The sequence below is a fragment of the Rhinopithecus roxellana genome, chromosome 3 (genome assembly GCF_007565055.1).
Source record: "Rhinopithecus roxellana isolate Shanxi Qingling chromosome 3, ASM756505v1, whole genome shotgun sequence".
NCBI classification, from domain to species: Eukaryota; Metazoa; Chordata; class Mammalia; order Primates; family Cercopithecidae; genus Rhinopithecus; species Rhinopithecus roxellana.
The window spans coordinates 129,908,903-129,925,659 of record NC_044551.1 but is presented as its reverse complement, the minus strand read 5'-3'; the positions used below and the strand labels follow the sequence as shown (position 1 = coordinate 129,925,659).

Genomic DNA, 16,757 nt, shown 5'->3' with positions numbered 1-16,757 from the left:
GAGGTTGCAGTGAGCTGAGATCATTCCATTGCACTCCAGCCTGGGTAAGAAGAGCGAAACCCTGTCTCAAAAAATAAATAAAAATTAAATTAAAATACAATTTAAAAATCCAGAAACAGAATGCTGGGCCTCAGTCGCAGAGTTCTGATTTTGTCCATCTGGGGTGGGACCTGAGAATTTGCATTTATAAGAAGTTCCCAGGTGATGCTTATATGTCACTGGTCCACAGATCATGCTTTGAGAACCCATAAGACAATTAATTCCAGTTTTCAGGTCTGGAGCAGCACCCAGCTCCTTGAGGGCCGTTCCTTCTGCGCCACTCTCTGCCCCAGCCCACAGGAGTTTCCCTTGCCCTTCTACCACCAGTGTGACCTTTGACCTCTAGGACCAGGCTCCTTCTTTCTCCTTGATAGTTTTTCCAGTTCCATCACTCAACCCCCATTTTTCTAATTATGTTTCACAAACATTTGACTGAAAGACCAGACTTTTCCCTGAGGCCTAGGGTAGCCTAGCGGCTACTGCCTCCCAAAAATGATCTCTCTTTGTGGGAGGGTGGGTGGGAGCTGGGAGCTGATCTAGACCTTCTCAGGATCACACATTCAGCCCTGTGCCCTCCCTTCACATTTTGTTGACCTTATAATCTCTCCTGCTCAGGGTTTCTCTGGGCTTATACTGAGCGCTGTGTCCTGGACCCTTTGGACCAATCAAAGACCCAGGACTGTGAATTCTCACAGAGTTGATACAGGAGTTATTAAGAAATAATTTGTAGGCAGATAGTAAGGTTTCTGGTGGAATTTTTCCTGTAATAAGAACCCCTGAACCAACTCTTTCCTAACAGAAAGGGTGGCTTGAAGGGCCGGGCCAGCAAGCTTTGATATGCCAATACAGGCCCATAAAAACTGGGCTCACTCAGTATGGTGATTCCCACCATCTTTTCCTTGTCACCGGGTCATGGCCACCTCCAGATAACACCATGGGTTCAGAACATCATGGCGACCCGTATTTGCATACTAAAGGGCTGAGGTGGGAGGGCCAGGCTTTTTGCGGGCTAGGTAAATGACACACCTTGTCAAACCAATCCCCTGGGCCTTATGCAAACCAGACACCACCTCCTCCAGCATCCAAATATAAGCAGCCACTTTTTGGTGCACACAGGGTTTTCTCTTCGAATCCCCCCTCCCTCTGTCTCTGTCCTGGGGAGGTACTTTCTTCTTCCTTCCTTGTTTCTTGCCTATTAAATTTTTGATCCTTAAAATCACTCCACGTGTGTTCATATCATTACTCCTATTGGCTCGAGGCCAAGAACCCTGGTGTTCCTCCGGTCATCAGAGCTGTATCAGAGTTAATGTAAAATTAAATTCTGAAAAAACTTAGCAACTGTCTTATATGAATTTTTAAAGCATTTTAAACATAAAATTTCAGTCCCTCAATATTTTTTGTTTACAGTGATAGAATTTTCTACTGTCTCAGAATATACATTTTTACCTGAGTTGTCTACCTTTTGTTAATTTCTGATTTTTAAAAAATATTCAGCTGCCTTGTAAGAATGAGAAGAAATATTGGAGCACAATCATAAATAAATAATCTTTTTAAGCCTAAGAGCCTTGCAACACCAAATTTGGCTAAGCAAATTCTAAAGAGAGTTACTGAGTAACCACTATCCTCAGGCAGGCTGGCTTGGAACGGGAGAGTGCTTTTTCCTTCCTTCTCCCAAGTGGAAGCATCTTGCTTTTGCCTTTACTTTTCATAAATTTAAGGCTGAGGAAAAATGCAACATCCTCAGTTTCAGTTTCCATAAAATTAAAATTTATGTAGGCAATTTTTATTTTCCTCAAAATCTCTTGTCTAATTCTCTCCCCATTGTCAAGCCTGAGTCACTGAACACACCATTGTTCTGGGGGCTTCTGTCCCATTGGTTGGAAGAGGACTAGGGTTGGTGTTCTAAATTTAGTGACTTCCTCTGAGGAATGGATGCCTCTGAGGCAATAAAGCCGTTCTAGTTTAAAGTAACTACATACCAAAATCCCTGAGAGGCCACCTGCTAGAACCCTGCTTGCAATGCCGCAGTACCCAGGCGAGGTTAAAATGCTTTCTTTGACTAGACAGAAAGCGAAAGTTAAGAAAATTCCTTAGCAAGAACTCAGATATAAAGATTATGTACAAAAGCTAACAGGCACTATTAAGTATGCCTGGGCATTTTTCTAAGCTACACATCACCACCACCACCACCAACAATAACAACAAAACCTTCTCTTTCACAACCCTCACAATTTTTGTTTGTTTTGAGACGGAGTCTCATTCCATTGCCCAGGTGATCTCCGTTCACTTCAGCCTCTGCCTCCCGGGTTCAAGTGATTCTTTTGCCTCAACCTCCCGAGTAGCTGGGGTTACAGGCACCCGCCATCACGCCCTGCTAATTTTTGTATTTTTAGTAGAGACAGGGTTTCACCATGTTGACCAGACTGGTCTCGAACTCCTGGCCTCAAATGATCCACCTGCCTTGGCCTCCCAAAGTGCTAGGATTCCAGGTGTGAGCCACAGCTCCCAGCCTGACCCTCATGACTTTTAATGAATGTGATAAGAAAGACTGATTTTGTATAGCACCTTAGTAGGCATTGGGTGGCCCTACGCTGCTAGAGGGTGTCCTTATAAACATATTTGTTGCTTGTAACTTACTTTTTTGTTGTTCACAAATGTCATTTGCTCAGACATCCAAGGAAGATGGGCTACCATTAGCTCTTACTTTTTGTGTGTCTTCTAACACTCTCTCCAAAATATAATAGTTGCTTAGGAAATGTCTGTTGAATGTAACAGAACACAGCGGGGAACACAATGTCACTGGTCTCCAAGTGGATGGTATTGTTTCGGTCCAGATACCCATTTGTGCTTGGGGTCCAGGGAACTTGGCCAGAGGGCTCAGGGGAGAGGCATAGGGGACACCAACGTCAGTGGAAGGGTGAAGCCCCACCTCAAGGTACTTCACAGGCAGGACCTCAGGGAGGGGCAAGTGTGGAAGGACAGGAGGTCCATGGGAGGCACCCCAGGAATAACTTCAGGAGACATTGGGGCCTGGTTTTGGAGCAGGCAAGAGGTGTTTGCATGAATTCCATAAGCTGCTGAGGCCTGAGGAAATGGAAAATTAGTTATTATTTCAATATCATCATTTATTGTGCTCTTACTGAGGGCCAGACATTCTGCGTACATGATTTCCTTCAGAAGAGCTGATATGGCACAGGAAAGTGGTCTGGTGGGGTGGCTGAGCATGTGATGAAGCCAGACTGTGCAGGCAAATTCACATCCCAGCTCCAACCCTTACTGTGTGACCTCAGACAGGTAAAGTGACCTCTCTCTGGACTTTATCTGCTCATTATAACATGCAGCTAACGGACTACTAACCCCATAGTGTCACTGGGAGGAGTAAATGAGGTCATACGCATTAAGTGCTGAAACCAGTGCCTTGCACAGAGTTAGCACTCTGCAAGTATAACCACTCTCATTATCTCTATCATTTTATTGTCCCAGCAATCCATCCAATGGCCAGGGGCTGTCAGTATCTCTGTTCTAAAATGAGCACAGTGAGTCACAGCCTAAGGCCATGTGGTTAATAAGTCGCAGAGCTGGGAAGAACTGGGACCTGACTCCAAAGCTCACATACTTCACCGACTAGCAAACAGCCTCCATAAGCATTCTAAGAAAAATGTACAATAATCCAGCAAACACAGACGTCAATGTCCTCCTTTGAGGATGCTGTTGCATTGCTGTCTTTGGGCAATGTGAGGGAGGCTGGGCATGTTGCTGGGAGACACATTCTTTTAGTTGACTTGCAAGGCTGACTCCAAGGTCAAGGAGTTATTAAGGTCATCCTCCCTCCCCACTTTCCTTCCCACCCACCTCTGAGGAAACTATTCCAAAGTCTGACCTGATTAGGATTCTTCAAATGTTGTGACTTGTTAACACACCAACCTTGTGGTTAATATCTGACTTAACCCAAAACGGATAATAGGAAAAAACAGCATGCTTGGTGGGAAGTGTTTGGGGAGAATGGAGAGCTGGTTACAGGGCTCATTCAGCCGCGGGGAAACCAGAGAGTGAGGTTTCTCTGTTAATCACCTTTAATTTTAATTTAATTAGTTAATTTAATGTTCATTATCCTTAATTCTTATAATAAGAAGCCAAACTGGAGAGATTTGCTAACCTATAGTCACACAGTTAGGAAATCGCCTAACCAGGATTTGAATTCAGTCCACGTGGCTTCTAATCCATGAAAGGAGCAGGAATTTTAGATTCTAGGGCCAGTTCCTGTTAGGAGCTGAGCAGCTTAAACATTCTCTCATTGAAGAAAATATACTTCAATAATGTTATAGAAAAAGGAAGAAAGAGAGAAGAGAGGAAAGAAAGGAGGAAGGGAGGGCAGGAGAAAAGGAAGGGAGGAAGAAAAGTATAGGTAGCTAGAAAAATGTGTTCTGACTGGTTCTGTAACTACTGTAGACCAGTGATGTGTTCAAAGCAAGACCAGCAAAACTGGATAAAAATGGAAAAATTTTGTTTCTGGGCAAATGCTTCTCACACCTTCTTGTGATCTTCTTTTGAATTTATTACTTAACCATGACACCCACAATACAGCCTTGTGACCATGGAATTCTACAGTCCATGAAGAGCAAGTACACCTTTTTGTGTTTGCTTTTGCTAACTGCTTGCTGCAGTTAACAGAGTCCTAGAATTTATGATTTTCCAGGAGAGTTCAGTTTTAATGATGCCATTTATACACTTGTTGATGCTTGGGACTGTATTGATAAATCAGCTCTAACAGCTCTTGGCACAGACTTTGGTCTATAATGATGCTTGAATTGAACCAGGAGATGAAGACTTTGATGCACTTTGTGTCATTATTGAGAAACTTGGGAATTACGCCAGGTTATCAGCTGAAAGTATAAATAAGTTACAGAATGCTGACATAGAAGAAATGCCAAACATTGACATAATGCACCCATTCAGCATCTGTCTCAGGCTGTCAGAGCTGCTATAACAAAATACCATAGACTGGGTAGCTTATAAACAACAGAAATATATTTCTCATAGTCCTGAAGGCTGGGAAGTCCAAGACCAAGCTCCTGGCTGCTTCAGTGTCTGAAGAGAACACATTTCCTGGCTTGTAGATGGTGCCTTCTCACTGTGTCCTCACACGGTGGAAAGGACAAGCTAGCCCTCTGGATCCTCTTTAAAAGGGCACTAATCCCATTCATGAGGGCTCCACCATTATGTCCTAATCACCTCCCACAAGGTCCCACTTCCTAATACCATCACCTTAGGGGTTAGGATCTCAACATATGAATTTAGGAGGGGCAGAAACATTCAGACCATAAGAGCATTCCTTGCATGAAATGGTGTTAACTGTGGAAAAGCAAGTGAGAGCAGCAAAGGGAAGAGAAGTGAAAGGGCAAAATATTAGCATTTCCAGTGCTTGTGACCCATAAAATGAATTCTGAGGGAGGTGCTTCTTGAAAAAAGGGCAGGTAAAAACTTTGAAATATAATGGGTACTTAGTTACTACTTTGGAAATTTACAATGCATGTAACATATCAAAGGCTCTGGCAAGTCCCAAGGTCAAGCTTCCAGCCCATCTGTCTTCACAAGCCTGTGTGAATGTCTGCTAAGTAAATTTACCAAGTTTGGGGTCTTTCCAGTGCTACCCCCGCGCTGTGCTGCTAGTGTCCTGGACAAATGAAACATCTACTTCTTTCTTTCGTTCTTTTTTTTTTTTTTGTCTGAAATGAAGTCTTACTCTGCCGGCCAGCCTGGAGTGCAGTGGCACAATCTCTGCTTTCGCTCACCTCCCAGGTTCAAGCAATTCTCCTGCCTCAGCCTCCCAAGGAGCTGGGACTACAGGCACACACCACCATGCCTGGCTATTTTTTTTTTTTTTTTTTTTTGAGATGGAGTCTCACTCTGTTACCCAGGCTGGAGTGCAAGGGCGTGATCTCGGCTCACTGCAACCTATACCTCCCAGGTTCAAGTGATTCTCCTGCCTCTGCCTCCTGAGTAGCTGGGATTACAGGTGCCCACCACCACACCCAGCTAATTTTTGTATTTTCAGTAGAGATGGGGTTTTGCCATATCAGCCAGGCTGGTTTCAAACTCCTGACTTTAGGTGATCCACCCACATCGGCCTCCCAAAGTGCTGGGATTACAGGCGTGAGCCACCGCGCTTGGCCTAATTTTTGTATTTTTAGTAGAGACAGGGTCTCAACATGTCGATCAGCATAGTCTAGAACTCCTGACCTCAAGTGATCCACCCGTCTCGGCCTCCCAAAGTGCTGGGATTACAGGCATGAGCCACCGTGCCCAGCCGAAACATCTAACATGTTGCAGATACTAATTCCACAGTACTTCCAGAGTGTCTCAAGGGTAAGAGTGGATTAGGAGCCCTAACTGAGCTCACCTGCTGTATGACTCCACATGACTCATCCCCTCATCATCCCTCTAAGCTGGAGGTGCCTCTCAGGGAGGCTGTTTTCCATCCATCCTCTGTTGCCCTTTCCTATATCTCAGCAAAGGGAAAGAGGTAAATATTTTATATGCTTGTGGGGTTTAATGAGGCTAAGAGTATCTGTTTTTAAAGTTTATCAGATAAAAGGCATAGACTCTCAAAATGAGCCCAAGTCCTGCAGGCCAGCACTGTATAGCCCAGCATTTCCAAACTCATGGAACCCATTTTTTCATGTAACATTTGCTGATGTGCCATGGAACCAGTGTTCTGAGACAGCTGCTCTGGAGACTCTGAGCTCAAGCAGTTGGGATTACAGGCATGTGCCACCATGCCAGGTAATTTTTGAATTTTTAGTAGAGATGGGTTTTCACCATGTTAGCCAGGCTGGTCTTGAATTCCTGACGTAAAGCGACCTCAAGCGATACACCTGCCTTGGCCTCTCAAAGTGCTGTATACAGCCTCTTTGAATGCCTGGGAAACACTGCTGAAGATTCCATATACCCTGACCTTGGTAAGAGTAGACCATTATTTGGTACTACCCTCACATGGCAGCAATTTGCTAGATTCTCTGTAAGTAGGAAATTTCCGAACTACCAGTGTCAGCCACCTCTTTGGTTCAGAGCAGTAATTTTCAACATTTCCAAGCTTGTAGACCCCCCCTTTTTTTTTTGCCATAGTAAAAGATGGGGCAGACCACAGCCTCTCTACATATACTGGTGAGCTTTTGCCATCAATTGAGAAAGCAGAATTGGTCAAAAGCTACTATGAATGCTGGGATTTTGTTTTTCTTAAAAAAAAGTAAATTAAATATTTTGAATAGATAATTATATGTACATGGCAGTTATCCTTGAAATGAGTTTATATTTTATTCCTTGCTGCTTCCACCATACAGAAAATAAACCAGGAAAAACTTCTAACTGGGTAAATCAGCTGTTGACCTTTACTGAAATATTGGAAAAGGGCCAGGCATGGTGGCTCATGCCTGTAATTCCAACACTTTGGAAGGCCGAGGCAGGCAGAGCTCATGCGCCTTAGTGGGGCTCACTTATCCCTCACTTATCAAATTCCTATAAAGGAGGAGGGATTTTTCTTCTTCCAGCTCAGGGAGTGTTGAAGGAGCACTTTGCATCCTTTGCTCCTTTTCTCACTTGGAGGAGGAGGAGTCCTCTGGTTAGATTAAGGACAGTCTATCTGCCATTGGGCCACACCTTCACACAGGGGTGGGGAAACTGACTCAAAGATAACCTAAGATGTGGCTGCCCCTCCCTTGTGCTGCCAGTTAAAGGCTTCCTGGATGGGGAGGAGACCTAGGGCTCCTTGGTTTTCCTGTGGTTTACCTGTCTGGAGATGTCCACACTGTCCCCTTTCTGGGGGCAGCCGTCCCTGCCACCTCCTGCATTTTTTAATTGTACAGTGACTGCTTTGGTGAGGCTAAAGGAGATCTTCTATGCAGGGGGCTGGATAAAGTCACCCAGAGTCAGCTCTACACAAGGGTCGCATTCTAGATGTCAGGGGACAGCCTCCATGGCCACAGGTTCCAGCTGAGCTCTTTAATTCTGTCTTCCCAGGAGTTGCTGGTCCTCCATTCCCAGAGTGGGTCCTTTGGTCCCCATTTAACACATCTGGTTAGAACCCTGGGCAGACTGTGTTAAAGATCATCCACACTCAGTTCTCAGGGATGACTTAATAATGGGAGGAAGTGCAAAATCTCCACCCCATAAACAGCTGTAATTTTACATGTGAAGTGTCTTAAGTTTCACAAGAGAATAGGAAGGAGGCATCTCTGTTTGCTTCTGAGAAAGCTCAGCTGCAGGTCCCCAGAGGCTTGAGCCCAGTCAACTAGGAGGGAGGAGTTGAGCACGCAGGAAGAGCCCATAAAAAACCCCAGAGCCTCGCGTTCTGTGCTGTCATTGACTCTCCTAGTTACCCCTCTCTCTCCCACCTTCAGCTCCGCACAGCTCACCAGAAAAGTCGCCTGGGGACAGGAAGTATAAACTTGTGCATAAATATAGACCCATTTTAAACATCACTTGTGCTTAAAGGGACCAGACCAGAATTCTCTTCCCCTAATGAGCAAGATTAAATTCTGCCCCTTCAAACATTCAGTGTATTTAATAAGAAGACCCCTATTAAGGCTGGGTGTGGTGCCTCACGCCTGTAATCCCAGCACTTTGGGAGGCCGAGTGGGTGGATCTCTTGAGGTCAGGAGTTTGAGACTAGCCTGGCCAACATGGTGAAATCCTGTCTCTACTAAAAATACAAAATAGCCAGGTGTGGTGGTGTGCACCTGTAATTCCAGCTACTCAGGAGGCTGAGGCAGGATAATCACTTGAACCCAGGAGGCGGAGGTTGTAGTGAGCCAAGATCACGCCACTGCATTCCAGCCTGGGTGACAGAGTAAGACTCTGTCTCAAAAAAAAAAAAAAAAAAAAAAAAAAAAAAAAAAAAGACCCCTACTAATATAAGAAAGGAATTCTAAGTAAAATATCTCAGGAGCCCAGTTCTTTACAATATTATGGTATAGTCAATTAGGGAGCATGGCTTTCTCTGGCAACCAAATGTCAAGATAATGACCTAACAATACTCACGGGGGATATAAATACTGTGGTCTGGGCCACATAGATCCATTTATCACCAGTTTAAGAATTTACCATCGGTTTAAGAATTTACCAGTTCTTTCTCCCTCCTTAAGGGGCATCTTTGGACAGCCTTGAATTGGAAGAAATGGCTGTCTGGAGTCCAGCCCAAAGAGCCAGGCTGGAGGAAGCAGAGAAGGTGGTTATTAAAATCAACAACATTCGCAGGAGATTGGATCACTTACTTTCTTCAATAAACAGAAAGAGTAGAGCTTTGGCTGTTAATTTTTTGGTTGGTAATTTTTGGTTTTTGTTTTGTGTTGTTTTGTTTTGCCAGCCCCTAGTGCCAGTCTCTCCATACTCTTTGAAAGATCATTCTTTCTATCCTTGCATATCACACAGAATTACTCAGCAAGGAGCAGGGCAGAAAACAGGAGGTTACATGAGAGTCCACACACCGGCCAGGGAACTGCCAAGTCCCTTTTCCCTGCTTGGCAGCCAGAACCCTGACGATGAGGCGCAACCCCCAGCTGTGAAGCTGGAGAGACTGAATGGCTCAAAAGAAAAGGTGTCCAGGAACCAATAATTGGGGGATCTCCCAATGAGACAGCCAGATCCACACCTGTTCATTTATTCTTTAATTTGTTCACTCAGGAAAGAGCCTACTATCTGCCAAACAGTCTTGATGCTGCAGATACAGCAGTAAATAGACACCAATCCCTGACTTCAAGGCACTTATATTCTAGTAGGGAAGAGATAGTAAACTGAATAAATCATACCATATATTAAAAGATAGACTGGGTGTGGTGGCTCACACCTGTAATCTCAGCACTTTGGGAGGCCAAGGCAGGTGGATCACTTGAGCTCAGGAGTTCGAGATTGGCCTGGGCAATAAGATGAAACCTTGTCTCTACCAAAAATACAAAAATTAGGTGAGCTTCCATGGAGGTATGTGTCTGTGGTCCCATCTACTCAGGAGGCTGAGGTGGGAGAATCACTTGAGTGTCGGAGGATTGCTTGAGCCCGGGAGGCAGAGGTTGCAGTGAGCTAAGATCGTGCCACTGCACTCCAGCCTGGATGACAGAGTAAGACCACATCTCAAAAAAAAAAAAAAAAAAAAAAAGATAAATGCTATAGAAAAAAATAAATTGATAAAGAGGGATAGGGAATGCTAAGTGAAAATGGAAGGGAGAGTGTTAGATAGGGGGATGGGGGAGCCCTTGCTGAGAAGGTGAGATTTGAACAAAGACTCCATCTATGGTGAAGCTATCAGTTGGCAAGCCTAACCTATGCACACAAGTCTTCCAATCAGTTTTTTAGTGCCTCATTCTTTAAATATTTACAGATAGTCACATCTCCAGACATTTGAGGAAGGCTTTCAGATGTAAAAGAGAAAGAAAATTGGGGCTCAGCGGAAAAATAATAAAAAAGAGAAAGACGCAGTTTGCTGGTTTTCTTTCCATAGCCATTCTCCGCTTCTTCTTGTATAGATCTCCTCTTTTTGTATAGTTTTAGTGAGTTTTAGTTGGACAAGAGGCTTCCCAGGTGGGGGCCCCTCTGCCTAGCCTGCCCTGCAGCTGGTGGGGCTATCACACTAAGTTCTGGCCAATAGGATGTGAGCAGAAGTGATACATACAACCCCTGGGTCAGTCATGACCCCTTGGAGCAAATGCCACCTGCCTGCCTCTGGACTTTTTTGATAAAGAAGCTTATATCAGGCATTATATCTTTGTTATAGCAGCCTAGCATTTATTCTGACTCATACACGTGGGTCAAAGGAAAGAGGAGATCCAACATAGGAGAGAAAAAGGGAATCCCCAGAATGACAGTGAAGGGAGATCCCAGATAGAGAATCCTGTCTGCCCCAGGACAGAGGGCAGCAGTCCAGATTGGAGCAGTGTAATTTTCCATGTTGAGGGTTCTCTGTAGTTGTACAGTTTTTAACTTGAGGACAGAAAGCTGAAATGGGCCTGAAGCAGATCCTTGTCTGTACTTAGCTTGCCTGGTGGTGATGACATTTCTGTTCTCCCTGCTACACAGCTGGCCAGCTGAAGAGCTCCTCCTGAAAGCTGGGGGCAGGGACATGCTGAGCTTAGAAGCAGAAAATGCAGAGCAGCCCTCTGCCATTACCACATTTCTGGGGGACACTCCATGCTTGGTTCACACAATAGCCTCCCTGATCGTGGCGTGCTGTGTTTCCAGAGACTCACACAGCACCACTTCTGCTTCCCCAGAAGAGGCTCTGGAACACTTGCAAGGGATGCTGAAGCTAGTCTATAACTCAGTCAGTGTTCAGTTTACCTGTTCTTGGGATTGTTTGTCTAATTGTGATATCACCTTTTTCTTACACAGCTAGGTCGATGTTCCTGTTTTTCAAAAGTAAAATGTATTGCTTAGAGATATTATAAGGAGTAAAACTATAAAGTATCAGAATGATTACAACAAACATGAACTAGTGGTTACCTCTATGGAGGGATGGAGAGAGGGAATACCCTTGGGGAGGGGCACACGGACCTGTAAGGTACTTTATCATGACCTGGGTTTGAGGCAGTTAGAGCAGAAAAGACTTTCAGTACTATTGGCTTTTTAAACCATATGCATTCAATGCTTTGGTAAAATAGCTCTTCTATGCTGGGAACTGGGTTTCCATAGTTAAGTCTAGGTTCTTGCCATTGGGTACTTCTTTCTTTTTTTTCTCTTTTTTTTTCTTTTTTTTTTTTGAGACAGAGTCTCGCTCTGTTACCCAGGCTGGAGTGCGATGGCATGATCTCAGCTCACTGCAACCTCTGCCTCCCAGGTTCTAGCAATTCTTCTGCCTCAGCCTCCTGAGTGGCTAGGACTACAGGCAAGTGCCACCACACCCAGGTAATTTTTGTATTTTTAGTAGAGATGGGGTTTCACCATATTGGCTAGGCTGGTCTCGAACTCCCAACCTCATGATCCACCTGCCTGGGCCTCTCAAAGTGCTGGGATTACAGGCATGAGCCACTGTGCCCAGTTGCCTTCGGGTACTTCTGAATTTGGCAAGAAACCAATACAGATGATTAACTACAGTGTAGCCTGATAAGAGCTGTACGGTATCTATATGCAGTGTTTTTGAATTCCAGAAGAGGAAACAATGATTTTCAGTCAAAAGGCCATGAGAGGAGAGAGAAAATATAGGGGAACAGTCTGTAAATCAGGTCTTGAACAAGGAGGAGTTTCAAAGTAAAACAAAGGAGAAGAAAAGCATCTCAGGAGAAAGAAACACAATGAGCATGGACAAAGAAGTGTGAAAGTGCAGGGAAGTGGTCCAGAGTGGATCAGGCACTGTAACCTCTGGCGGGGGAGGGGAGGAGCGGCATTCATATTGTGCAGTGTGTAACCTGAACAATCATCCGTAGCGATCCTGGTTGAAGGGAGTGGTTAGGGCCCATAAAAGAAAGAAGCGAGAAGTGCAAGGGCCTTAAGTAGGAAATGGCAAAAAGGAATATGAAATGAAAAAAGAGGCCGGGCGCGGTGGCTCAAGCCTGTAGTCCCAGCACTTTGGGAGGCCGAGACGGGCGGATCACGAGGTCAGCAGATCAAGACCATCCTGGCTAACAGGGTGAAACCCCGTCTCTACTAAAAAATACAAAAAACTAGCCGGGCGAGGTGGCGGGCGCCTGTAGTCCCAGCTACTTGGGAAGCTGAGGCAGGAGAATGGCTTAAACCCGGGAGGCGGAGCTTGCAGTGAGCTGAGATCCGGCCACTGCACTCCAGCCTGGGCGACAGAGGGACACTCCGTCCCAAAAAAAAAAAAAAAAAAAAAAAAAAAGACTGTTATTAAACCCTAAGCATTATTCAGTAAGCTGGAGCTGGCATTTATTTCAATATGAAATTTCAAAATTATATCAACCATTTGTACCCAATGAGTGACAGCAGCACATGTCTTTATTTATATTGGCATGGCCAAACATAAACACAGTGTTAAGTTAGTATATTTCGCCTAACATTCCTTAATGTCTTGAGAACATGGAAACGAATTGGACAAAAATCACTGAATCATCTACAGGTATTTTTTTATTAGAAAAGAAATGAAGTGTTGTCACTGGAGACTGAAGAAGGAAATTAACAATCTTACAATTCTAGAACAGGCAAACTTCATAAGGGATTCTTAAGTTTTCAAAGTGTGGGGGCTCTTTCACAGATACACTCTTGGTGTAGGGGGCTATAGTTTTCTCAGATGTTTTACATTTTGTGCTTTAATCTTTGCTGGTAGTCTAAATCAAATAAATACACAGTGTTCAGGATTATCTGGATAGCCATCTTAAATAACAGAGTGTTCTGCATGACCACAGCCTCTGCACTTGTGCCTCTGATCCATGTGACACCAAGACCAACTATGCTTTTTATATGATTTCTCCAATTGGGTCCTGTGACCTTTCACAGAATTGCTGAACATTTCCTATGAGATCTATGGAGGACAAGATGGAGAACACTGGTTCGGAGCAGTGATTTTCAAGGTGGGATGGGATGGGGTGGGGTTGAGTGGAGAGATGCATGTAGTTTGAAAGAACACATTCAAAATACCCACTGATTTTGTAATACAAACTCCATAAAGTCAAGCAGCAAAATGTTTTCAGCTAATGGACAGCAGCAGATAACCAACTATGGATTCATCATTGTGGAGAAGGAGTCTGGATAAACATAGTTGAAAAACACTGGCTTAGAGGTAGAGACATGCTGACACGTGGAGAACAGTAAGAAACGTGTGCCAAAGAGAACAGTTGAGGGTCAGTGAGCGAATCCTGGGCCAGAACTTGTCACAGTCTTCTGAAAACCAAAGAGCGCATCCAGAAGAAAACCAAGATGGCCCGTCAACCTTCTCAGCCCTGTGGTTAAGAGCAAGTTGATTCACTTTTAAATACGTAGCCAAAAGAGGAAAAAAGCTGTTTGTGCCCCCAAATTCATCCACCAGGAAGTGCTGTCATCATTTGCAATTTCACCCAGCTCTTGAGGACAGATGTCAGCATGGGTGGCCTGCTCTGCCAGGAAAGAAAGAATGGGATCTCCTTGTAAGGCAAAATCCTTCCTTTCTCTCATTACCAGAACACTTACACCTGCCATTTCAACACACTCTGTTGCGGATGGCCTTGAGATGCAGCTGCCGGTAAAATACTGACAGCATAGAACACAAAAGGCCAAATGCAAGTAAGGAGACTTTCTGAATATGGGGGACTCTAATGCCCACACCAAAATAGAAGCAGTTTGAGAAATGACATTTCCCATCTTCTCCCATTCTTAATCTAAGCCTAAATTGCTAAACATGTCCCAGAATAGGAAACATTTGGTACCACCATTAATTGGGTTTGAGAGCTTTTAGTATCAGTGGTAAGGCTAGGAAGTGAACTCAGACAGACATAGGGTGCACCTGCTGTGATGATATTGTAGAATTACGATTAGAAGATTTATAGCATTGACTATTTCATTTCAGGGAAATCAGTTGTATTTTTTTCAGACCTTTTTCCCCCTTCTGTTGCTATGTGGAGTAACCATCACAAATTATATATACTCATTGCCCAAGAGATGAGTTATTAATTAGCAGGCAATAGATACCCCTCTAAGAACATTTTGGTTAAAGAACCATTCATTTCTCCCTCAACTAAAGCAGCCCTTATGTCTCTCTGTGTACAGGTCTCTGAATTGGCCTGCTTGGGAGCTGGCTAGCGCTAGCTGTGCTGGGGAACTGGGGGAGGGAGGAGCTCAGACTCCAAAACCATCATGGTTTCTTTCTAAAATATTCATTGCCCTGTGGTTTTCCACAGAGCCAAAGATCTCCTTTAGGTTACTGATTTTAGAAAACTTTGTTTTGGCTTTTGGGAAGCCAATTAAATAGAGTTGATCTGCCAGATGAACACAGGTAAAGCCAAAATGACCTCAGTTTCACATCGCATTTTGAATAAATCCAAATTGTTTACCACGGCCTGGGTGCTCTGGCCCCTGCTCACCTTTCTCGCTATCCTTCCTTCTTACTGCACTTCATTTACTCTATTCATGCTTTCTTTCTGTTCCATGAACATCCCTTACCTGTTGCCACCTCAGAGTCTTTGTACTTGCTATTCCCTCTGCCTGAAAAGCTCTTCTGCTTCATCTCTGCTTAGCAGTCTCCTTGTCAATCAGGTCTCAGCTCAACCCTTCCTGAGAAAGGCCCTCCCTTACCATGTTAGCTCAATTTTCTCCCCACCCCCTGACATATTCTATCACATTATTCTATTCTATTTCAGGATTTGCTTGTTTTTGATCTGTCAACCTCTCTGGAATATAAGTTCCAGGTTATCATTTTATGCATCATTGTATTCTCATGCATCTGGCACATGCTCAATAAATATTTGTTAAATGAAGGTGGAGTGAAAGAATTTCTCCCATTGACACAATCTCTTTGTAAAGTGTGGAATTCATTAAGTAATTGACATCACCATTCCTCAACTCACCCCAAATCATTTTTCCCCAGCCAGAATGCTGTCCTACAGTATAACAAACCATGACAGAAGAATTCCACGGTGTCCCATGTTCCTGGCCTAGCACCTCACCTGCCACTCACCTGTGGTTACTGCAGAGCTCCAATCTGCTTTAGCCGCGTCAGCAGTTCCCCACTCTGTTGCATAGAGACTAGATCACTGCATCCGCCTATACAATCTTTACCGATAAAGACTCGAGGAACCTAAAAAAGCACACAACCCAGGGCATTACTACATTACTAGACTAGAAAGAACATATCCTACCACTAAATATTTCCCATGATCCCAAATTTTTAAAATCACTTTACAACCTCCTCATGTATATGCTTATAGGACAGGACTTCCTTACTGTTATAAGGGGTAACATTATAAACCCAAGAATGTTTTTAAGCCAGAAGAGTTTTCCAGTTGAGTGTGCTATGCATGAGCTTGTCCAACTTGTCAAAGGGATTTTAAAATTTCACTCTACGGAAACATGTTTCAGGAGAATTCTGATTGGCTGCAGTCAGACTACCTAGATTGAACTCTACTTTCTCTGCATCAGGGACCACACCTAAGATTGTAAACTGGGTCACAACAATCAGGAAGGAAGGAATTCATTTCTAAATACAGCTGGAAAAGTATTTGCATTAGGTCTCTGATTTTTCAGGTGTATGGTTTATTAAATACAATCATCTCTCTGTGTTGTTAAAACACAGGTGAGGGCCAGGTACAGTGGCTCTTCACTGTAATCCTACTACTTTTGTGAGGCTGAGGTGGGAGGGTCACTTGAGCCCAAGAGTTCAAGACCAGCCTAGGTAACATAGTGAGACTCCCGTCTCTACAAAAAATACAAAAATTAGCCAGGCATGGCGGTGCATGCCTGTAGTCCCAGCTACTCAGGAAGCTGAAGTGGGAGGATCACTTTGGCCCGGGAGGTCAAGGCTGCAGTAAGCTGTGACGGTGCCATTGCACTTACACCTGTGTGACAGAGCAAAACAAACAAAACAACACAACACAGGTAACCTCTGTCCTCAACCAGGAGGGTGTACCAGGGGTGGTATTTGAGTGTCCTTTAATCACCGGTCCACCATAAGATGGTTAAGTCACCCCAGACGTGGGTGCGTCACCCATGCCAAGCCACAGTCGTGACACCTGCTGAATAGGCTTCTCTCTAGTTCCATGCTTCCTCCCTGCTGCTAGGAGGAGACACATTACAGAATTCCAGAGGGCTTT

The 16,757-nt window shown here is 44.2% G+C and overlaps 1 protein-coding gene across 5 annotated transcripts in view; it reads right to left on the bottom strand.

Moving 5' to 3' along the window:
• GLRX (glutaredoxin) overlaps nt 1-16,757 on the bottom strand; it is a 43,449-nt gene that overhangs the window by 21,513 nt on the left and 5,179 nt on the right. The window contains exons 2-3 of one of the 5 annotated variants that reach the window (XM_030927866.1): nt 15,626-15,745; nt 10,795-11,132 (exon numbers count right to left, since the gene is read on the bottom strand). In XM_030927866.1, coding sequence (XP_030783726.1) covers nt 15,632-15,745 — 114 coding nt within the window. In that variant the 3' untranslated portion in view covers nt 10,795-11,132; nt 15,626-15,631. Of the gene's footprint in view, nt 1-10,794; nt 11,133-12,957; nt 14,070-15,625; nt 15,746-16,757 lie in introns of those variants that run through there. The other 4 variants (XM_010380595.2, XM_010380594.2, XM_030927867.1 and 1 more) reach the window with 4 other exon arrangements.